The 23,375-nt window shown below is 53.5% G+C and overlaps 7 protein-coding genes across 7 annotated transcripts; 2 read left to right on the top strand and 5 right to left on the bottom strand.

The window, feature by feature from the left end:
- Positions 1 to 1,091: 1,091 nt before the first annotated feature.
- J4E88_004332 (uncharacterized protein) lies at positions 1,092 to 3,161 on the bottom strand (the record flags this gene model as incomplete). The annotated part of the gene is made up of 2 exons (XM_049397978.1): positions 1,092 to 2,745; positions 2,794 to 3,161. 2 exons carry the CDS (start codon positions 3,159 to 3,161, stop codon positions 1,092 to 1,094), a joined length of 2,022 nt encoding a protein of 673 aa, XP_049256423.1.
- Positions 3,162 to 5,129: 1,968 nt separating this feature from the next.
- On the bottom strand, positions 5,130 to 8,195 carry J4E88_004331 (uncharacterized protein; the record flags this gene model as incomplete). The annotated part of the gene is made up of 1 exon (XM_049397977.1): positions 5,130 to 8,195. The coding sequence occupies one exon, from the start codon at positions 8,193 to 8,195 to the stop codon at positions 5,130 to 5,132; it is 3,066 nt and encodes a 1,021-aa protein (XP_049256422.1).
- Positions 8,196 to 10,283: 2,088 nt separating this feature from the next.
- J4E88_004330 (uncharacterized protein) lies at positions 10,284 to 11,740 on the top strand (the record flags this gene model as incomplete). Its single annotated transcript, XM_049397976.1, has 3 exons — positions 10,284 to 10,674; positions 10,730 to 11,018; positions 11,065 to 11,740. The coding sequence occupies 3 exons, from the start codon at positions 10,284 to 10,286 to the stop codon at positions 11,738 to 11,740; spliced, it is 1,356 nt and encodes a 451-aa protein (XP_049256421.1).
- A 649-nt stretch (positions 11,741 to 12,389) lies between these two features.
- On the top strand, positions 12,390 to 14,402 carry J4E88_004329 (uncharacterized protein; the record flags this gene model as incomplete). The annotated part of the gene is made up of 3 exons (XM_049397975.1): positions 12,390 to 12,402; positions 13,083 to 13,217; positions 13,288 to 14,402. 3 exons carry the CDS (start codon positions 12,390 to 12,392, stop codon positions 14,400 to 14,402), a joined length of 1,263 nt encoding a protein of 420 aa, XP_049256420.1.
- Positions 14,403 to 14,974: 572 nt separating this feature from the next.
- J4E88_004328 (uncharacterized protein) lies at positions 14,975 to 15,685 on the bottom strand (the record flags this gene model as incomplete). The annotated part of the gene is made up of 1 exon (XM_049397974.1): positions 14,975 to 15,685. The coding sequence occupies one exon, from the start codon at positions 15,683 to 15,685 to the stop codon at positions 14,975 to 14,977; it is 711 nt and encodes a 236-aa protein (XP_049256419.1).
- A 1,984-nt stretch (positions 15,686 to 17,669) lies between these two features.
- On the bottom strand, positions 17,670 to 21,448 carry ARG4 (argininosuccinate lyase; the record flags this gene model as incomplete). Its single annotated transcript, XM_049397973.1, has 6 exons — positions 17,670 to 17,774; positions 17,826 to 19,190; positions 19,238 to 19,434; positions 19,487 to 19,503; positions 19,562 to 21,053; positions 21,109 to 21,448. 6 exons carry the CDS (start codon positions 21,446 to 21,448, stop codon positions 17,670 to 17,672), a joined length of 3,516 nt encoding a protein of 1,171 aa, XP_049256418.1.
- Positions 21,449 to 22,392: 944 nt separating this feature from the next.
- LCL3 (putative endonuclease lcl3) lies at positions 22,393 to 23,296 on the bottom strand (the record flags this gene model as incomplete). The annotated part of the gene is made up of 2 exons (XM_049397972.1): positions 22,393 to 22,845; positions 22,925 to 23,296. 2 exons carry the CDS (start codon positions 23,294 to 23,296, stop codon positions 22,393 to 22,395), a joined length of 825 nt encoding a protein of 274 aa, XP_049256417.1.
- Positions 23,297 to 23,375: the final 79 nt, after the last annotated feature.

Below are 23,375 nucleotides of genomic sequence, written 5' to 3'. Positions count from 1 at the left end.
CGTCATATGCTCTCCTTCCCATCTCGTGTTTGACGTATTCTCCATCTCGTCGCAACAACATGGTGAGGCTGGGTGCGCCGGCGCAACTACGGAAAGACGGCGATGGAAGCACACTGAAGGAGAGTGCCTGCAAATCTTGCGCCTGCAGATTGTTCGGCGAAAAAGCCGCGAAAGCTTTCGGGAAGATTCCTTTCACCCTGTCCACACGTCAGGTCCGACGCTACGACTTGCATTTGACATGCTGCACTTGCGCAGGTCCCAATGTCGTAGACATCTGCACAAGACACGACTGACACCAGACACCCAGCCTTGTTGCTGCGGTTCCCAAGCTGCCAACTGTACACCGGTGTAGCGCCGGCGACCCGAAGTTCAGGCAGCTGTCACCGCCAAACCGCCGCGCGCATCGTGGAGAAAAAGCGGGTGGGTGATAGTTGCCCGGGCTACCACCCAGCCTGCCCTTTTCCAATTACCACCGTCCTGCCACCATGGCTGACCGCTGAAACCAAGCGTGTACCGAAACCTGTGAAGGTTTGCGGTAAGGTTTCTTCATGTGCGCCGCCAACTGCAGGTGTCCGTCCGCCTATCTGCTGTGTCATCCCGAGGTGTCGCTCGTGAAACCAGAGGCTGTTGTTTGGGTTGCGCCCGGGGCTAGGCGCCGGTGGCTGTCTTGTTGGCTGGGTCGAACAGCCGAACAGAGGTTTTCTGTCCAAGCGACTGCTGTGCGTGCACAACTTTATGTATGCATGCTCAACATCGGTCACGACTGCACGCCGTGTATCAGAGAAGCTTAGCCGGGCGCGTTTATATTACTTCTGATCGAGTTCAACAATGCACCGAGATTCTGTCAATGTTTGCTTTTGCCGCGCCGCTCTCCTCATCAAACTCAACAACTCAAGCCGAGAATGGAAACGGTCTGGCTGGGTCCAAGAACATACTTGTCATAACAATCTTCATTATATGTATCATGGTACAACCTCTGCGTCGAGCGCAAGACGATAGAAACGCCTTTGTAATGCTAAAAAGAACGATAACGCTAATAATCAACATTTTATCCATCGGATCTACAACGAAACTTCAAATTCGTAGCTCCACTAGAGCTGCTTCTCCCGCGTAATCTCATCCGCCGAGTCACTTTCCGACACCGTCTTGGGTGCCATCATGGGCTCAGGGCCGTGGGACGACCCAGGGGTGGTACGCTTGAAGTAGTTGTGCACGTCAGCGTGATCGTCCTCGTCCGCCTCAACACCTTCCCAACCGTTCTTCTCGGAGAACTTGTGTTGTTGGCGTTCGACCCAGTCTGTGCGCATCTCAGCGATCTTCTGCTCGTAGTCGAGCTTGGCATCGTAGTCCTTGTGCTGGCCGCGGAATCGCTCCCACCAGGACATGTGCTTCCAGTGGACGGCAATACCGTGGTAGTCGTGCTCCTTGCCGGCGCGAATGTAAGCCCAACGACGCTCCTGCTCCTTGAGATCCAGACCAGTGGTGTCTGGGAGGAAAAGCAGAGTAAGGAGAGCACCGACGAGACCGAACCAGGGGACAAAGTAGAACTTGGTCTGGGTGTCGATGTAGTTGTACAGGACGGCAGCGAGCAGGGCACCCGCCTTACCGCAAGCAGCGCTGAATCCGTGAGCAGTGGCGCGGACGGGTGTGGGGAAGACCTCAGCAGCGACGAGGAAAGTCACACTGTTGGGTCCGAACTGGTTGAAGAAGGAGGACAAGAAGTACATGGCCTGGAAACCGTGAATGTTCTCGGGTTTGGTGAAGTATTCAAAGGCGAAACCGGGAATCATGAAGAGGACGAAGTCAGCCAGGAAACCAACGATCATCATCCATTTGCGGCCGTACAACTTGTTGTCGATGAGCAGGGAAGCGAGGTAGTAGCCACATAGCGATACACCGACGTTGATCAAGTTGTACAACCAGCCGGTCATGACGGACTTGTTGCCAGGCGTAATGATGTCGATGAACTGGTTCTGGAAGAGCTTGTTACCGTAGAAGAAAACATCGTTGGCGAACCAAGCTCCCGCAGTGGCTAGGACACGGGGCCCGAAATACGTGAAGGTGAGCTTCAAAGACTGGACGTCGTAGCCGGTGACGTTGGACTTCTTCTTGGACAGCGCGAGCTGCTTTGAGGCGGACTTCATCTTGTAGTAACGGAAGTAGACGAGCCAGAGTGTGCCGACAGCGGGGATGGCGAAGGACACGCGGTAGGTCCACTGAGCCAAGGTTTTCGAGTACGGGGGCGATGATCCACCGTGGAAGATGAGGAGCAAGATGATCAGAATGACCTGGTTGAAGAATTGTCCCCAACCTTGCATCAGGAAAGCACTGGTGACTTTCCTACCACGGTGAAGACGGTCGTCCTTGGTGGAAACCTTGCCAGAGCCAACGGCGTTCTCCATACCGGCAGTAGCAGTCATCGGGTACTCGCCTCCGACACCGATACCGTAGAAGAAGAGAGCCCAGACATAGCAGATGACCCATCCGTTTTGGGTAACACCCCAGGCGGCGGTGAGCATGAGAAGACCGACAAACATGATGACGGCGTCCTGGATGAGACCAAAGCGACGACCGAGCCAGTCACCAATAATACCAACGAGGATCTGACCGACAATGATACCACAGATCTCTAGGTAGTCGACAGCCTGGAGCCAGGTCTTGTCGCAGATTTCGTGATCATTCCAGCATTCCGGGAAAGCAGCCTGGAAGAGAGGCCTGACGTTACCAATAGAGAAGAGCACATATCTAAATTCTTGTTAGTGATGATCTAAGCTACAGTATCGTACAACTTACCCCTCGAGACCAAGACCAGCACCGGGGATCACACATGTGCGGAAGTAGTGGCCCATAGGCGCAAGCGGGTCCTTCTTGAACATATCCCAGAAGTAGCTCGCTTCAGCTTTCGCTTCAGCTTTGTCGACTTGGCCGATGAACTTGACCCGTTGACCCAGGGGCAGATCTGCCCAGTAGGTGCCGTTGGAATTGTAGAGGTCGTCCGGGTGCAACAGCGCATGAAATACGCTCGATTCGTTTTCGCTCATGTCATTCCGGATGTCAATGTCCTGAGTTGCTTGGTGCTCGCCAGTCATGTTGGGTCCATGGGGTGCAGCGATGCCATAATCCCGGAGGGAAGGTGGCGTAGGATCGCGAAGGTCCGGCATTGCAGCAAGTTCACGAGAATCGAGGCGATCTCGTTGTTGTATGCTGATGATGGGGATGGCTGGTGAGAGCGTTGCCCAGAAGCGCGGGTCCTAGTCGAAGCTTATATGCGCTTTGGTTGTAATGCAAGAATGCTGATTGTCCCACAGGGATACCGATCACCCGGTGGTGTCTGTAGCGCAAGTAGTCCCACGTACAATGCAGAGCAGTACCACGTTCGACGTGGGTGGCTCCTGAGTGGTGGATGGGATCTGCGATTCAGCACGCTGCCAGATCCTAGTACTAGCCGGACGGTCCGATGACGAAACCGAGTGCCGGGAGTGTGTATGCGCTGATTGATGATGAATACGCGCCTTCACGTGGTGGCAGTGCGCTTTTTTGTTCTTGAGGGTCGCAGTACGTAAGAACTGAGGGTCAGAGGTCCCACGCGTTCAGCCGGAAGGCAGAGAAGAGGCAGGGGCGCAAAGAGAGCGCGAACTTGGGTGAACAAAGTTGAGCATTTCGCAAGACGCCGATGCTACCAGGCTATATAAGGGTCCACGGATTGGAAGAAAATTCTAGTGTAGAGACCGTCGCTTCCGGCGGGGGCATAACGTTACGGACGCGAGTATGCTACGAGTTTGGAGGGCCCACCCAGTCCGGAAGGAGCTCACGCGACAGCAAATCCCAGCCATTTCGGCACAAGCAGCAGCCTCTAATTGGGCCGAGAGCGAGCGTAACTGTTATGTACCTTGCTCTATGCCCCATAGTGCGAGAGATTGTCGTTCTGAGAGACCCTTTTTGTGCCATGGACATCCGCCCAGTCCCCAGATTTCCGGTGTAACCAAGGTTTACTTCGTGATAGCTGCTGGAGCGATGACGTTTTGGACAAGCCTTTTGCGGGCTTGGACAAGCACCACCAAGCCTGCGATCAGGAGGCATGGCAACAGATCAATTGCCCAGGCCGCCCGCGCCATTGACGCACTTTGACCCGCGTCGCCACTACTTTGCACGTACGAGGCGACGAAAGGTCTTCAAAGGATGAGGCGCTGGAGAGCCAATAAGAAAGGCGCACAGAGAACGTGGGCGAGATCAGTGGACATGGCGGGGTCCGAGAATCTGGGCCGTGCAGGGCTGCTAGACCGCTTAGCCGCATGCATCCTCGTCAGTTCTGCGGAGTATCCACACTTCCTCCGCTGCCATCCTCCCACGTCCCTATCAACTCCAATAACGCTGGCCAAGTGACATTGCCCTTATTATCTCCGAACGTATTGGGGTACGTGCTGCCGCCTGACAGACGCATATCCGAGGAAATCTCTGTTGCTTACTCCCGAAGTGGGACTACAAGGAACGACTTTCATATCCGAGGATTCGTCTCGAACGGCCACGGCAGTAGAGTCGGGATAATGAACCTGTCGTCGATTCTGCAGGAGAATGCAATATCAACCCTGTCATGGAACTACCGGCATCATGTCTTTGCCACTACCACCAGCGTAATCATTCTCCCTTCACCCAATACACACATATGATACTCGGCATTTCAGCTCTCAAAACGAATGGCCCAGGATGTCAGCGGAGATGCCACGGTACCATCCGACGGTACTGCACAGTATCCACAATCCCTCGAAATGGCTCGCCGAGCCGCATGTGGACCAAACACATACTTACACTACGGCTACAGCTAAGCTTAGCGACCATGCACGGTGGAAGTGAACTGTTCGGTGTTTGAAATTTGATATCAATATGTATTAACTAGAGATCCAAGCTAAGGATATTTTTATACAAGAAGGCCATCCAGTGGGTTAGTATTAGAATCGAGCTTACTCCGGTCGCCGACGAGAGAGGCTGCAAATTCGATAACAAAAGTGAGAGACATGAAAAGGCGCAGTATCCTCTACGCGCAAAAGCCAAACGCTATGCAAGTTCCATCAACCCGGAAGTGTTCGTTCGACAAAGGAAAACTCATGCTGGGGTCCCGAGTGAGTGGACCCTTAACTCAACCAGTTCTGCCACTGGCATCGGCAGCCGCCAGTCCCACCGTCGATGGGTCCGCTGACACTTCCTTGTCCCTGCGTGCCCTTGACAAGGTTGCCTCCGAACCCGCGGTCTTCAAACTGGAACGACTTTTTCGACTCTTCGTCTTTGATGGAGCCGTCGTCCTCCATTTCGTAGCAATAAAGGTTCTTTTTCGATGGGTCGCCGCCGTGACGGTCCATAGTGACAGTGACTGGGTAAGGGAAGGTGCCTGGCCGCTTGAACACGTCTGATGCGCCTGAAGCCGAGTTCTGTAGCAGTGGCTTGCTTTCTTTGCTGCGTGTCCAAATCTGTACTAGGAAGCGTGTCTGCGAGTACGTACACCTCAGTTTCGCGGCGTCCTTTGCACTCCCTCCGTCGACGTCTGCAGGGTTGCCGCCACGGTTGGTGCCGTTAATCTGCTTCAAGAAAATGGAGCGATCGAAGTAGTTGTAGAAGCCGTAGTGCTCATTGTCCTTTCCGCGGTTGTACAGTCTTAGAGGCTGTGCAGATGGGAAAGGCAGCAAGTTCGCAGGCGCGGCAGTTCCGTCAGAAGCCAACATCGGCGGCGGGATCGCTGCGGTGATGTTTGTCGGATCGCTCGCATCGGCACGCTTCATCAGTCGCGATGCGCTGACAGTAGGATCTTGCATGCTGACGAACAGGCCAGTCTCCTCACCCTCGAACGGCGCAGAATTGCCGTCAGTCGTTTGTCCCAGAAAACTCATGTCAGCAGTCGATGGAGGCGCGGGAGATGGCGAAGATGCAGCACGCGCATGCAGCAGCGACCGGACGAAAGCACCAGCTGAAACAGCATTAACCGCCCTCTTTGCTCGTTGAGAATTTGGCAAATTGGCCGCACTACCATTCTCAAACGTGATTTCGATCTTGAAGTTAGGTTGGTCAGGCTTGTTAGGCTCAACGGACTGCTGAAGCTCTTTTGGTAGTGCACAGCTCCACAACGTCGTAGGCGCAACGCAGCCACTTTCTTCCTCTACAGCTTCGGGTTGCGCAACAGTCAAAATACCCGTTGGTATGGGAGGGTAGTCGGTCAAATTGAGCCACTGGTTGCCGACATCTGCGCTTGGCTGAGTTGCCGTGGGCTTGTCGTCGTTGCCCTTCCTGAGGAGGACCACGATTAGAGGGATGATGATCGCCAGTAGTATGAGGAAGATCAGACAACAGCAGCAGCCCCAGAAGCAGATGCCTCGCTTCTTTTTCTTCTCCTTTGTGCCATCCTGACTTTTCTGATTTCCCTTCTTCCCGAACGGCCAAAGGCTCATCATGTTGCAGACTTTGCGATGCTTCTTCCGTGCTTTGAGATCAGGTGAAGATGCTTGTGAGCTGGAACGACTGACGTTATCGTAGCTCCAGTGTGAGCCCTTCTGGGCGAACTTGGGCGGCGGCGCGAATACCGGCAAGTTTTGCTGTGAGCTGTTGGCATTTGCGGATGGAGACACTCCTCTCTTCACTTGCTGTGCTGGCGCTGACGTGTGCAAGTTCTGTGCAGGTGGCGGGTAATTAGCTCGAACGGAATAGTTGTCCGGCATCGGTCGCCTGTCTTGCAGTTCAATGTTGACGTTGATCTGCCGTGGCTCCTCGACCTGACGGGGCATCAAGACGGTTCCGATGGCGGCCGTCCCAACAACTGGCGAGGCTGACATGGTAGAAAGTGGTGACGTAAGACCGCGATGAGGATCAGAAGGTGGTTCTTGCGACGAGTAGGCTAGGGGTTTCTCTGATTCTGCTTCCACTGGAACGCTGGATCCTGTGGTGGCCGTGGTGTTGGAAGTGCTTGGAAGTGTTGTTTGTTCGTTTGCCTTCCGGGTACCATATTGGAAAGGGACCATCGGCACGTCTGGTGTTCGGTCCCCACCACGTTCAGTCCAGGTTGACGATTTTGGTGTCATAACAAATGGGGTTGTGATGACATTCCACCAACCTTGTGATCGCCGTGGGGTGGGCACCATAGATGTGTCAATAGCCAGAGAGTTCTCTACGTTTCTTTCTCTTAGAGGTGTTTCGTCCTCTTCGAAGACGGTACTGGTAGACATGATGCGATCCTTCCTTTTAGACTCATCGTCCTCTTCTTCAAAGGCAGTCCCCGCTGAATCCAAAGTGTCGTTCCTGGCGTGACCAGTCGCTCCTTGTGTGTCACTGGATGCACTAGGGCCTGGTACCTGTGACATACCAGCAGGCAGAGCTGGGACTGGAGGAACGTTCGAGCTCGCAAAAGTCGATTGATAACGAGAGTAAATGCTCGGCGTATAATCGGATTCTGTAAAGGGAGTATCGGGAGACCAAACGGACTTCACTGCTGCGGGAGTGATGATGATGCTTGGTGTCACAAGAGTAGCGTCACTGCCAGCGCGAGGTCGGTTGGCTTGCAGCGTGCTGAAGTCGGAGATGCTGTCGGTCGGCACTGATATTCCGATTGGAATACGTCGATCCCAAGGTGATATTTCTTGCCACGACTTGCCGCCGGGTGTCATCGAAATGGCTGTGTCTAGATCATTCCGGTCGACGCTGGGCTTCTTCCGATGTGTACTGTTCGGTTGAGGTGTACCCTTGGTGATACCCAAGCCCTTATTCCTGGTCGAAGATCGTCCTAAGCCAAACCATGGCGACCTGCGAACAGACCCGCTTCCTCTTTCTCCACCTTGGGGGAAGACCTGGTGGGGTTCTGTGCCTCTATGTCTTGTAAAGCTCGTATCGACAGTGATTCCAGGCTTCGCCGGTCTTCCCAGAAGCTCTCGCCGCCGACTCTTCTGCCTTGAAACGCGTCCTGCGAATGATCGCGAGTTGTGTCTTGACGTTCTTCGTTGCGACTCAACATGGGGCTCGGTGTCCCACGTTGACCTGTCTAGGTTTGCGCTTCCGTCAAACTCATCGTTGAAGTGCACCGATATTTGTTCTTCTCGATCCACCTGTGAGTCGTATGCGTAAGGATCGCTGTCCGTTTGATGTGCGGTATTGAATGTCGACCTCGATGATGGCTTGAGAGATGGCTGCTGGCCGTATACGTCTCTCCTCGTCGAGCTCATCGTTGGCGCTATCCGTCGGTGTCTTCCGTCGGTGGGTATTCGATACTAAACGAAGGTGATACCAACAATGGCTTACGTCGGCGTCGAAGTGATTGTGAAGCCGAGACGTGATGTGGCTGTGCTATTGTTGATGCTATTGTGGAGGTGTGTCGCGGGGCCCGAAATCTATTACGTGACGACGGAAAAAGAAATCGAGGAAAACGGCATAAAGCAAGTGACAGCGAAAACTGTTAAAGAGAGTGATATAAAGGTACGGAAGACGGTAAAGGCGCAACAAAAGGAGAATGGTGAGGCTCTTGCTCTTGGGCGAACACGCAACCCCGGATCTTTACATGGCCATCGATGGCCTTGCCGCCTACCAGGCAAACTGCTGCCATACCGCATAGTGCATAGCTCCTTCACCTAGAGTTCTGCTCCAGCCTGTAATGTGGCAGCACTGGCGACTACGAATGAATGAGTCAAAGCGTGCTGGACGCAACAGGCGTTGTCAACGGGTCCCGAGTGAAGGTGATTGGAGCCACCAGGTGGATCTGCTTCATGAAGAGCGCCATGTATCCAGGCTTTAGGCTCAGTAACCGCCGTGGATTCGCTGGGCTGGAATTGTACAACACTATGCGAAATCTGAGACGCTCCAGAAGCATAGCTGGATGTCGTGTCTAGTGAAAGTTGAGATGGGCCAGTCAGGTGGGAGGACGACGTAACTCAAGCGCCAGATCAATCAGGGCGGCCACCAACCGTTGGACGAGAAAGGCGCCGCCAAGGTGGCGCTAGCTAGCCGTCGGTGCGGTCTGTATGCGCCGACCATTTCCCTGTCTACTCTTTGGTGGATGCCTTTATAAGTACCTGAGGAGGCTCTTCTTCATTCCATGAGCCTTTCGCAGTCAGTGGTAGCAGTGGTGAACTCGTGGAGATTGGGCCAGTGGTGTTCAGCCGAACAGGTGCTTGGGACTCTTCCTCTTTGTACCCACCACTGTATAGATGCGACTCCATCGCCGATTATAGGTACTCTCTTGAACGCACTATCAGGTTGTATAGCATATAGTGATATGCATACCTCTGCGACGTCTACCGTTAGGCGGCCACGGCTTAAGCGTGCACAATGTGGTCAGCCGAAGCTGCGACCACACGTTCGCATTTAACCTTCCGGGACACATGCAAACACACTGCAACGTGCCAGAATCATTTGGGAAACATCCGACACCTCATTTGGGGTTGCTAGACGCACAACAAGTCATGACAGCTGTTATCAAAGTCGGTCTTGCGCGCCTGCTGGCGATGTGGGTGCAGCTATCCGAATACGAACTATTAATATCACCACACGATGCCACAGCTGCTGTATACCAGCGTCTTTCGCGCTCCACGAGACGCATTGAAGCCACACAAGGCCGTAGAGCAGAGGTCTATCGTTGCCGCGGAGTAGATTGGAGTCTTGAAAGGTAGTCAATCCTGGAGGTGCGCTCAGGGCGGAATTAGCGTACTCCTTTTGGATCCACGCCAAGCAGCGAACTCGAAGACCTAGATTGGGTTATCGCCAGACTCCTTTCCAGCAGCTATACACCCCGACGTATTGTAGTATTTTATTGTTTCCCGTCCCTCGTTATATCAATTGCCATTGACGAGACGACAGCCTTGGACGTTGCACCGCATTCTCCCCGACGCTCCTTCCCGCTTCAAGTGCGACCGCCGCGCTCCTGCCGTTCGAGAACTTGGCTACCAGCCGCCAGCTGTCCTCAGTAATACCACAACGCTGCCTCTGCAGTGCCGCACGCTCGAGCAGCTGCCGTCGAATCACATCGGCGACTGTAGCTGACTGTCCCGTCGCCACGATCCTCACGTCGGCGTCGCTCCTCCATCCCACCCGGCCCGTCCACCGCCGACTAAGTCACGCTGGCTTCCCAATCCTCCTTCTCCGCTTCCAGTGGCCAACGCAGGAGGCGCTCTTCTGCTGCAAGGCAATTGCCGCCCAGTAATATCAACCTTCCGGATAGTGCAGAGTCGCGGAGCAGGTTAGGCACAACCAGCGGTCTTCACGGCCGCTCGCTGGGCGAAGCCTTACCCTCCATCCCTGGCACGCCAGGCGCCTTCGAAATGTCGAGATCGCCTTCGCCTCAGCCAGGCGGATGGTCGAGCCCGGGCTTGAATACCCCATACGATAACAGTGGGCGGACGAGCCCCTACCCGAATGGCTCCTCTTCACACAATGTCACTTGGGCATCTGCTCAACAGCGGAGTGCTGAGGTGAAAGGATACCCCGGCTTCACCCCGAGAAACCAAGGCTTCTTCGGCAAGCACTTTCGCAGAATCTCTACAAGCTTGCCCTTCAACCACGGCGACAAGGAGAAACTAGGTCGTGGGCGGTCGCAAAACAAAGTAATGCGTGCTTTGAATGGCATAGCCTGGACAATATGGCGTCTGCGGAAACGGGTCGCATTGGTACTATTCGTAGTATTCTTCTTTATTTTCTACAATTCGAACACACGTAAGTCATTACCTCCTCCAAGGCCCCCTCTCGCGATTGGCATTGACAGATCTAGCCATCCGTCGTATGTACAGACGGTCCGCATGGTTCGGCGGCGGCAGTAAATACGTCGTTATACTCGCAGCGAACCAAGGTGGAGGTGTTATGGAATGGAAGGGTCCCCGCGAATGGGCTATCGAACGCGACAGCGTCAAGAATAAGAAGAAGTACACAAGAAATTGGGGCTACGAATTGGAGATCGTAGACATGAGCACCAAGAAGCGTTATGCGCACGAGTGGAGAGAAAGTTGGGAGAAGGTTGACACCATTCGCAACGCCATGCGCAAGTACCCGCATGCTGAATGGTACGTGCTGCGTGAAGATGATGTGGTCTAGGCTAATAATTCGCAGGTTCTGGTGGCTTGATACGAACACGTTCATTATGGAGCCAACGTACTCCCTTCAGAAGCATGTCTTCAAGCAGCTACAAGACGTGACATATCGCGACATCAACGTTTACAACCCCCTCAACATCACCCATCCTCTGACCGATGAATACCTCGACCCCGAGACTCGCTCACCAGTGGGAGACGGCAAGGTCGACTCTGTCAACATGCTCTTACCCCAAGACTGTGGCGGTTTCAATCTGGGCTCATTCATGGTGCGAAGAAGCGCGTGGACCGACAGGCTGCTTGACATCTGGTGGGACCCTGTCGGCTACGAACAAAAACATATGGAGTGGGAGCACAAGGAGCAGGACGCTTTCGAGTACATGTACCAGAATCAGCCCTGGATCAGGCCTCACGTCGCCTTTATCCAGCAACGCCAAATCATGAGTTTCCCACCAGGCGCATGCGGTGAGAATGGCGACAACCCCGATATCCACTACCAAGAGCAAGATCGCGACTTTATGGTCAACATGGCTGGCTGCGAATGGGGTCGCGACTGCTGGGCTGAGATGTACAAATACCGCCAACTCAGTAACCACCTGAATCGCACACCCTGGGAGAAGTTCAAGGACGGTATTTCGGACTTTTTCAAGAGCAGGACAAAGAAGGAGGAGAAGAAAGAAGAGAAGAAGAACTAGAGATTTCACGAAACATGGGGGTTGGTCTGGATGAACTGGAACGCATTTCGATATATTTTGGATTTCCCTAAGCCTGCGGCTCGGTTTACGATTTTGCTATAATACCCGCACGCATAGAGGAGGATGTATGACAGTGGTATGATATCTGCATGGATCGGAGTCGATGTTCCATACCTGTACGATACGAAATTGGCTTTCGGCGAACTGGACACCGAGCTGGACGGTGTGTTTGCATCTCATTCGTAGGATCGCTATTTGTATTGCAAGGTCTCCCCAGTTGTTCATACCAAGCCTGTGACGTACTCCAGAAGCAGTATGGGGATCAAGGAAAGGAGAACTTGAACTCGATACAGATGAGCGAACCTACAGTATGCGGTATTGGAGGACGCGAATCTCCTGCAAGGCATGCACGGGAGAGCTGGCCTCCCTTGTCAAGTCCATGTCGAAGAAGAACAAAGTCTACGTGGCGCAACTCGACTCGCTTCACACCCCAGATAATGACGTTATAGATAGCGTGTGGTAAACAAGCGTCGAGGAAGGTGGAGTGATGGTCAATCTGTGTAAACTTTGGCATGGTTGTACGTAGCACTGAGAGATGAGGCTGCGCGACTACGCGACCATGTCTTGCACACCGCAGACCACAGGGCAAATGCGCTCAGGAGGTAGATGCGCATGTCCTGGATAAAGGCAGGTGAGCACGTCTAGACTCGCCAGGCTTGGATAGGAAGGGGAGTGAGCGACGTCTGATTCGTCCGTCACCCACACCTACTGCCCATGGTCATACGCCAACGACCAGACGGGACACGGGGTCAGGAACGAGCAGCCGTCTACGTACTCCAACCTCGACCTCGCGATATCTCTCCTTACATCAACTTGTCTCCTTCCGCTTGCTACGGTCGCTCTCTGTCGTGTTCCTTCGCGCCCCGCCCAAGGCGATTACCGTGATCTCCGCTTTCCACCCTTCCCCACGAAACGTCATTACGCCCAGACCCTGGCCGTGCGCAAGTTGGGGAGCCAGTCTACATAGCGTCAGCTCGTCCGCGGCCTTACCTTATCTCCAACGACGACTCGCAGCGTCGCCGCGACAGGATTCGGTGGCTCTGGGTGCCGTGCCTTGTTTCTGGGCCCCGATAAGCTGTTTCAGAGCTGCGCTGGCCTTTCTTGCTTCCATCAACAAGCTGTAGCGTTCCGAGTCCTAACAAAGAACCGAAGTCGGAACGGCCCTTGGGATCCACTTGAGCGCATACCTCCACACCACCGGTCAACCTAGGGCTCGGGGATATAAGGACTATCGCTGAGGTCCAGCGCCGCAGAGCTCTATTCAAGGCTCGAGTTTGTGAAGGTCAGGGTGCGATGCACGATCACCGTCCACCGCGAGCAGGCAGACAGAACATAGGGGCCGACGACGCGAACCACCAGGACCAAGCCATGCCTCCTTCTCGACATGTCGCTGCGTCTTCAAGGCAACGCTCAGAAGGTATGACACTTTCTCTTTCAATACTGCACTGCATCTGTATGTCGAGCAACAGCTAACACATCGTACACAGAGTCATGGATTGATCTCGCATCGGCGCCTTCGTCAACCTCCCTATCCTCTGCGACCGACGAGATCATCACAACGGGCCTCACGGTGCAGCACGACTCCAACGCGCACAGGCGGCCCAACAGACGCTCACGAGGCGGCGGTCAGTTCTCCATAGGGACAGGACACCGCATCACAGCGGGAGGGAACAGTAGTCAGGAGGAGTATGAGGAGAGCGAAAGCGAGTCGGACAGGGTCATGACATCCTCCAACGAGGCTATCGCTCCGTCACCTCTGAGGCAAACTCCGCAGTCGGTCGCGTCTTCGGAGACCATGTCTGAGAGGGAAGATGATGACGATGAGAATGCGACGGCGGTCAACTACCCACGTTCCTCAAGACGGGAGTTCCAGCCACGGCCAAACGCCTTCTCGCACCCGAACAACCAACAAGCTATCCGGTCGCAGTCCGGCACCCTGTACACACCTCGCAGGAACGTGAGGCCGGCTGGACAGCGACAGCACTCCTACCCTCAGCATAACCCTTACAATGCCATGGCACCCAACTACCAACCCGACCACGACGAGGCCCTCCGCGCCAGCCTATCCACGTTGCTCTCGGCTGCCGCCGCTGTGCGTGGCCTCCCGAAGCCAGGCCAACCGCGCGCGAACACTCCCTCATCCACACGAGTCGATCCATCCTCCCTCCGCATGGTGCCAGAGTCCGTGGCCTTGGGCAACATATCCGAAGAGGCCGCATCATCCCCATGCAGCACCAGTAGCAGCCCTTCCGAGAAGTCCAAGCGCAAAGCCAGTCCGCCAATAGCCGGTGCTCGCAGCAGCAGCAAAGACCGCCGTACTGTCAAAAAGGCACGCAAGACAACCCCGATGATTGAGGAAATCAGCCCGACGCTGCTTACCTGGGTCGTCAGCGCTGGCGTCGTAGTCCTGGTCAGCGCCATCGGCTTCTCGGCTGGCTATGTCGTTGGCAAAGAGACCGGACATGCTGAGGCGATGGGTCAGATTGGCACCGCAGGTTCCGAGGCTGGACGCTGTGGTAAGGAAGCTGCTGCAGGCATGAAGGGCACTGGCCTCGGCCTGCGGAAGCTACGATGGGGTTCTGGCGCGGGAATCCGCGTCTAAGCATCCACGATAACGGTGATGACATGACATGCATAGCATTTAGCGAACACGAATTTGCAGGTATTGCGGGCGTTTTCATTCCTTTCTACTACGACAGTTTGCATATTGATATCACTCGGCATGGCGCTGGTTTGGCGTTGGGCTTGGTCTGAAAGTTAGGAAGTCTTGGGGTCGTGGCTACGACTCCATGGAAAGTGAGAAGATAGTTGGTGCTGTTGCATGCACGTATAATGTATCGGGATTGCTGGTCGCTTAGCTACGATGGCAGTTATAGACTCAATATAGGCATTTATTCTTATGATACATGCACGTCAACCTAGGGAAAAAGTGAACACCCTAGGGTCTACATCGATGTTAGCACACCTACTTTGCACGTACTCATGTTAACGTAGTCTGCAGACCTGTCTAGTTTTTCCCTTGTATAAGGTGCATGTATTGCTATCGATATCGGAGCAACCTGTGAGGTCGTGCTCTGCAAGACGTTCATCGACGACAGTTGCAAGTAGGATAGTGTTACTTCTCTATAGGGTCGTCCTCTTCCACTGCAGTCTTGGTGTCCGATGACTTGCTTTTCATAGATGTAGACTCGTCGTCATCGCCACCAGTCCCTCGTCCTCAGGCTCAGCTTCTTCGTCGGGCGTTGTCTCTTCGTCGGACGTTGTCTCTTCTTCATCCACGTCCGTTTCCCCCTCATCGTCGTCTTCATGCTTCAACGCATTTGTGACTTCAATTGGCTTACGCCGAGTATTTTTCCTAAGCGCCTCGCAAAATGCCTCGCACTCGCGCTCGAGTACATCATCATCCTGGAGCCAACAGATCAACCTAACGCTTACCCTCTCGAGTCCCAGCATGTTTTTGAACTCCCTGGCGAACATCCTGCTCAAAGTAGTCAAGTTCGGCATACAGCCCTTTATGTCGTAGAAGATTATCTCTAGAGCTTTGATGGCTTCGAGCTGGTGTGGCTCGAGCTGCTCAACTATCTTGAAGATCTTTTGGTCGTCTATGATGATTACGTTGTTTTTGAACAGTAGCGTAGAGGTGTCTGAACGGATTTGTCGGCACGTCGATGTGACGTCTAGTAGATCGGTGGGCTCGCATCCTTCCGGTTGGTAGTCTGTCTCGCTCGTGCGATAGTGGTGATGTGAGCGACCGAAGTAGACACTGCCGACGGAGAAGACGTAGTTGTAGATCTTATTTCGAACTTCTCCTGGCAGCTTTAGGAGTGGTGACTCGAGCTGGTTGCGTCGTGTACTGTCAATGTAGTCAGCATGGGGGTCTGTCATGATGACTTCAACGTTCAGACGTACATTGTATCTGCCTCGGCCATCATATCTTCTGTATCGGACATGGTTGAGTGCAGGTTGTAGGATATTTTGAGTTGCGGAAGAGTATTAAGTAGACTTTAGATGTGACAGAGGTAATAAATCAAGCGAGCAAGATTTTTGTATCACGCCCGATGTTGATAGTCTTAGGTGAATGGATGGGGTGTGACTTCTTTGCTATGAACTACCCTGTGAAGCTACTACTACAGTGTTGCGGGATCTGCGCAGGCATTCATTCCATTGTGGCGCGGGAATGAAGAGCAAGGAATGAGGAGCAAGTTGAATATGCGGTTCTGTGTCACCGTTCACTTCCTCAGGCACACGGAATACAGAAGATGGGTGCAATTGATGTGAAGAATGCTTGATTTGTTTAGGTGAATAGCCCCATCCTCTTTCAGTCAGCCAAAGAGCACCCTTTCCTATACGTTGCTCCAATATTTGCCTCTACGCCACGACCAGATTTCATTGGCCAGCTGGGGTCGTATGAATCCATATCTTCGACAGCCTCGTGCCGACAGCTAAGCGGAAGTCTTCACAAAGTTCCTAAGAATCGGGCACGATATCTACATCATCTCGACCGAGTCCCTTCTCGACAGCCTCGACTAAATGTATACGCCCTGATAGTCCCAAATTTGGACAGCAGAAAACTTCCACGCGCTTCAGCCCCGTCAACAATCTGACCTCTGACCACAAAAATTTCCATACTGCGCCACTTATAGCGTTCATGTAATGCGTACGTATGATTGATATGGCCTGACGCTGAGTGGTGTTCAGTCTCTCTATTTGATAATGGAACAAGGACCTTATGACATCCATAGTACACAGTTCGAATGGTAGAATCCTGGTCTCCGCGTAGAGCTGCCGAGACACGAGCGTCAAGCCGACGAGTCGATGGAGAGGTGTGAGCGAGACGGACGGATCATAAGACAATGCAGAAAAGAGGGCCGATTTCCTGTTTCTGTAGGAGATGCGAATGTCCATACCACCGAGCGCGTATGCGCATATCTTGTTCCGTAGCTCAGCAGGTAGGCGAAGAAGAGGTGAGCGCTGGCGATTGACCTCGGAGCTATACATCGCGTAAGCTTTTGTGGAACGTTGTGTTACTTGAAACTTACATGACTTCGGCGGCTTCGCTAGAAAGTCTCTCGCCCGAAGGATCGACGATAGTATCGTAATAAGTTGGCATCTTGTTCGTATGGAGTTTACGCGTTCCGAAGGGTAGCTGTGGGAAGTGGAAGAGGAAGTAGAAGTGGAAGTGACAAGGTAAGAGACAGTGCCAAGACTAGGCTCACCTTCACTCTGCCCAGTGGTCGCACCTGCCTTCCAGAGCCTCTCATCTACAAAGGGAAAGCGAATGACAACAAACAAAACGTGGCTTCCAGCACCTCATCCCAGGGGTTTCAACCTCGCTGTCGAGATACACAGACAACCCAGAAGACTACATTGCCTCAAGATTTTTTTAAACTCTTTGTTTCATACTAATGTTAACGCCAGCGTCCCTGTTACTCAGGCTGTATACCAGTTATTTATTGCTACTATACTGTCGATAGGAACGTGTATCATCGTCTCCGTCTGGGAAAATAACGTGAATTACCCCACGATCTTCTCGTGGCATCACAGAACATGCACTTCAGCACAAAATCTGCGAAAATCAGCGGACTAGAGTAGAACTAAATGTATCCTTGACTACCTGGCCACATGAGTGGTAAACTTTTCAAGTAGATTGAAAGTAAAAGGAACTGATACAACTCCCGCTGACCGACCCATAGAGCTGATCGCAAGCTGGAAACGCTATACACATGAGAACATAATCTTCATCCCGATCATCCTATCCCAAGATCTTGATGTTACCCGACCCTACATCTGGATATATCTCTTACAATGAACCATTCCTTTTCCCTGATAAAACCTCAAAATTCTCGTAGTAACCAAGAAGTTTCCTCCCCTATGGTCGACCGCCAACGAAGTCGCTCCATGACCTGACTTCACTGGGGATACCCTCCTTCTTGGGCAGCTTCTCGCTCATACATTGGGCGAACAGAACAGCAGTCTACATTGAAATTAGCTTCTCATCTCTTGAATGTCCGGGTGAGGAACTTACCTTGGGCTCCATGAATAGCGGAACACCGAAGTCGACTGCGTTCCTCCTCATTACGTAGTCCTCGTCAAACAGGCCACTCGCCCTGTACTTGGCCAGGTTGAAGCAGCCACGGATGTCGTTCTTCTCAAACACCTCACGGAGTTTCCTCTTGTCATCCTTGGGGAACTCGATGACGTCGACGCTGATGCCCTCGGTGTTCTTCTCCAGAAGCTCCTTGACGTCCTTGTTGGCAGCAAGGAACCTGTAGCCAAGTGCGTGGACGTACTTGGCGATCTGGATAAGGGAGTTCGCGTGGAGCGAACCGGGTGTAACATCACCACCGAAGAGGAGACCCTCACCGGGCTGGGGAAGACGGAAGTTCATCTGCGATTGCGCGGACGCCCAGTAGGCCTCGACCAGGTCCTTACCGAAGCAGGCCATTTCACCGGTAGATGACATCTCTACGCCAAGGTAGGGGTCAGCACCCGCCAACCTAGTCCAGGAGAACTGGGGAACCTTGGTGGCGAGGTAGTTCCTCTCAACGCTCATGAGGTCAGTTGGCTCGGGAACGTCACGGCCAACGAGAGCCTTTGTAGCAACTTCGATGAAGTTGGTACCAAGGACCTTGCTGACGAAGGGGAAGGAACGAGAGGCGCGGAGGTTGCACTCGATGACCTTGAGGTTAGGCTCGGAGCCCTCAACTTCTTCCTTGATGATCTGCATGTTGAAGGGACCAGTGATGTTCCAGGCCTTGGCAACCTTGTCTGCGATCTCCTTGACACGTTCCTGGATGCGCTTGTCGAGGTGGACAGGGGGCAGTACGAGGGTGGCATCTCCGGAGTGAACACCGGCGTTCTCAATATGCTCACTGACAGCGTGGACAAGGACGTTTCCGTTGGAGGCGACAGCGTCGCAGTCAATCTCTTGAGCGCCGTCAATGAACTGAGTGATGACAACTGGGTGGTCGGGCGAGACGTTGGAAGCAGCAAGGAGCTTCTCCTTCAGCTCATCCTCACCGCGGATGACAGTCATGGCAGCACCTGACAGGACGTATGATGGGCGAACGAGAACTGGGTATCCGACGGAGTTTGCGAACTTCTTTGCCTCCTCATAGGAAGTAAGCTCCTTCCAGGCGGGCTGATCAACACCGATTGAGTCCAGGATCGAAGAGAACTTGTGGCGATCCTCGGCCTTGTCGATGTCGTGAGGGTCGGTTCCGAGAACCTTCGCCTTTCCAGACTCTTGGAGCTTGAGAGCAATGTTCTGGGGGAGTTGGCCACCGACAGAGACAACAACACCGCTGGCAGTCTCCAACTCGTAAATATCCATAACACGCTCGTAACTGAGTTCTTCGAAGTATAGCTTGTCAGCAACGTCGAAGTCGGTCTAAACAACGGTTAGTTCGGCCCAACGTATGCGTTCATGCCACCTACAGAGTATGTCTCGGGGTTGTAGTTGATCATGACAGTCTTCTTTCCGAGCTCGTTGAGGGAGCGGGTAGCGTTGACAGCACACCAATCGAACTCGACTGAGCTTCCGATACGGTAGACACCGCTTCCAAGAACAATAATGCCATGGTCGTCGAAGGTGACGTCGTGAGAGGAAGCGTTGTAAGTGGTGTAGAGGTAATCTGCAAATCGTTAGCAACACTCATAAATGGAGGGAAGCACTCGTGAACGCACTCGTGTCGGCTGGAAATCTATTGTAGTTCAGTCAGTACGTGTCTTGCATGAGGTTAAGATAGGGACATTGCTTACTCTGCAGCCAGTGTGTCAATCTTCTTGACCCAAGGCTTGACGCCGAAGCTCTTCCTGCGAGCGCGGACCTCGTCTTCAGTGCTGTTAACAGCCTTGGCGATCTGCTTGTCAGAGAAACCGAGCTTCTTGGCCTTGAGGATGATCTCCTTCTTCAGGCCGAACAGGCTGCCTATCTCCTCAAGCTCGTGTGTGCAGTCGACGATGTTCTGGAGCTTGTGCAGGAACCACTTGTCGATCTTGGTGAGGTCGTGAACCCTGTCGACAGTGTAGCCTTCGTGGAAGAGCGCCTGACCGACGGCGAGCCATCGGCGATCGGTGGGGTTCTTGAGCTCTTCGTCCAAGCTCTCGCCGTACTTCTCGCCCTGGAAACCGAGGTACTTGGGGTCGACTTGACGGCAAGCCTTCTGGAAGGACTCCTCGAATGTACGGCCGATGGCCATGACTTCACCGACAGACTTCATGGAGCTACCGATGTCGCGCTTGACGTTCTGGAACTTGCTGAGATCCCATCGGGGCATCTTGGTGACGACGTAATCCAAGCTGGGCTCGAAGTTCGCGGTGGTGGTCTTGGTGACGGCGTTGGGCAATTCAGGGAGAGTGTGTCCGAGACCAATCTTGGCCGCGGTGTACGCGAGAGGGTAACCAGTGGCCTTGGATGCCAATGCGGATGAACGAGAAAGACGAGCGTTGACTTCGATAACCCTGTAGTCGAGGCCATCTGGCTGCAGGCAGTATTGCACGTTGCACTCGCCAACGACTCCCAAGTGACGGACGATCTTGATGGACGCAGAACGGAGCATGTGGTATTCCTCGTCGCTGAATGTCTGACTGGGTGAAACAACGATACTGTCACCGGTGTGCACACCAAGAGGGTCGAAGTTCTCCATGTTGCAGACCGTGATGCAGTTGTCGCTTGCATCGCGCACAACCTCATACTCGGCCTCCTTCCAGCCCTTCAGGGACTTCTCGACCAAGATCTGGGGCGAAAGTGTGAGGGAGCGAGCTGACAAGTTCTTCAACTCCTCAGGGTTGTTCGCGAAACCTGAACCGAGACCACCGAGCGCATAAGCAGCACGGACGATAATGGGGTATCCGACCTTCTCGGCAGCGTCCAGTGCCTCGTCAACAGTGGAAACGGCAATCGACTTGGCGATGGGAATGTTGATCTCGTCGAGCGCGCGCGCGAAGAGGTCACGATCTTCACTGGTCTTCAAAGTCTGGACACTGGTTCCGAGCACCTTGACGCCGTACTTCTCGAAGATACCCTTGGCATCCATCTGTACACCAAGGTTCAGCGCAGTTTGTCCACCGAAGCTGAGGAAGATGCCATCGGGCCTCTCCTTCTGGATGACATATTCGGCGTATTCGGGAGTTACAGGCAGGTAGTAGATTTCGTCGGCGAGCACGTGGGATGTTTGGATGGTAGCAATATTAGGGTTGAGAAGAACAGACTTGACGCCAGCCTCCTTCAGAGCCTTCAGTGCTTGTGAACCTGGTGGTTGATTAGCATGGCGCAAGTTTGCGTGTGCACGAGAATGTATGCGCACCTGAGTAATCGAACTCTCCGGCTTGACCAATGCTGAGACCACCGCTACCAATGACTAGGACTTTCTTGACATCGACCAAGTTCTGCGCGCCAGAAATGACGCCGCTCTTCAGGTATGCCTCTGCATTAGGCGCAGTCTGTGTCTTATTCCATGTCGACGCGACCTTTGTGAATGCCCGCAGCTGCCGGAGGGCGGCAGGTGACTCTGTGCTGGAGCGGAGCGAAGTCAACGGCCGAGCACTTCGGGTTGTGAAACTTCGAGAGTATGTGGAAGGAGCAATAGAGCGGGTGTGACCTGTAAGGGAAGGTACGCGACGTGCTAGACGTCCGCAGAGAGCCATTTGCAGGCAGTCAAGCAACTGGGTAGCTTCGGGCTCGACAAAGGATAAGGATGGAGGACTAGGCGTCGAACGCGCGGGAGGAAGGTCGCTCGGTGGCCGACGGGTGCAATTGAAGGCTTATAGCTCGACCCAGTTGAGCAGAGCACGAATGACTCCCTCCGGGTTTATGTATAATCTGTGGGGAAGATGTGATGCGGCAGCCAAAAAATTCCAATGATGCGCGACGGGCCAATCAAGCTATCTCCGATAACGCACAGATAAGACCGTCGGCGATCCTGGGAAACGGGAGGGACGAAGCGTGGTATGCGGTCATTTACTCCCTCTATTTAATTCGCATTTCTTGAAATTGGTCCACTCATTATACGCGACCCAGTCACAAGTACGCCCGATGTAAATGCGAATTGCTCTGTTTGCTACCATATTGTCGCGAGCAACATCGATGCGGAGCACCGATTGCGGCGCCGAAACTCTGATCCCCAGCATTCTGGCACGCAAGCACGGATGAGAAGAAATTTTGACATGGTCGTGCAGAGCTTTCTCCATACAGTCACACTAGCGCGTTGCGGAAGTCATTGCATTACTACTTTCAGCACCATGCGCACCTTCTTAGTAGTCATTCGTCTGTGAGGGCGGGTAGCACGAGTCGTGACACTCCTAAACGTACACTCGTTGTAGTAGAGTATGCCAACAACTCGCGCCCTTCAAGACCGCTTTCTTTGCGGTCTCTATGATCACACATCCACAAAATGCCAACATTGAACTAAACCAGTATCACATTGTGCCAATACGCTAATTCACTTTGTGGGGTCTTCGGACCGTTGGTGACTCCTCATGCTTGGGCCGGCACGATGAAGAAGCCTGGCGCGTTTCTGCCACGATCGCAGCACTCGTGTGCTTCTGCGCACGAGCAGGTGTATGACTGTGCCTCTGGCCGAACTTCCTCATCATGCCTTCTTTGCCTTATCTGCCTTGTCTGCAGCGGTGTGCCGATTCTTGTATTCGCGTGGGCTCTCCAGTGTCTTACTGCTGGCGCCTCCCATCCTCTGTATGAAGTTTGGCTTTGACCACATCCCGACCCTGTTCTCGCGAGCCTTCCTTTCTGCAGCACGATATTTTTCTTCAGCGGTACCGAATTCAGCACCTGTTTTGGCCTCGTATACGGTAGCCAATCCAGCCTTCAGCATCTCCAATCCAACGTCTTTCCTGAAAAGCCATTTGCGCACAAAAACTTGGGCGACGATGCGATCGTATTGATCACGTCGGTATATGTAGGCGCGTACTCGGCGGTTATGGATCAGATTGATGAGCCATTCATGGGCCTCTTTCGAATACGGCTGAGCTTCTCGGCCCCAGTGTGCAAGTTCTGGAGCGTCGACTCCAGCAATCCGAATGTGTAGCTGGGTGCAAAGTTAGCCGTCAATAACGACGTGAAGCCCTACCGTGACGTCTAGTACCGTCTTGTTACAGAGCACTTACTGTCTGCCTGACGAGATCCTCTCTTTTTGATGGCACCTTCTTCCAGGGCAAGATACCCCACCCAGCTATTCTCCCACCTGGCGTGTGGAATAACCTGAAGTTATCTGCATCTCCAACACTCGTGACTTGGCCAAATACACCTTTGCGGCGGTAGTAGTTTGGCTTGATGTGGTTGACGGTTGGGATGCGACGCAGGTAGGACTTGTAGAGCCGGACACCAGCAACCGTCGAGACTGTGAGCGCGATCGCCGGAATCAGGGTCCTCGGCTCATACAGCGCGCTTGACCAGTTGTTTGGCTTCGCTGGCGCGATCCAATCTGCGAGTCCACCTTTCTTTTGGTCATCGTCGTTGCGTGACCACGGCCATCGCATTGTTTATTATGCGAGGTCGTGAGGTGTGGGAAGTGAAGACAGAAGACGGTGTGGGCCTCGAATTGTTGGCAATTGGCGC

This window comes from Alternaria novae-zelandiae (genome assembly GCF_023758075.1).
Source record: "Alternaria novae-zelandiae strain BMP 2774 chromosome Unknown scaffold_7, whole genome shotgun sequence".
Classification (NCBI taxonomy): Eukaryota; Fungi; Ascomycota; class Dothideomycetes; order Pleosporales; family Pleosporaceae; genus Alternaria; species Alternaria novae-zelandiae.
The sequence above is the reverse complement of the archived record's forward strand: the minus strand, read 5'-3'. Positions and strand labels throughout refer to the sequence as shown.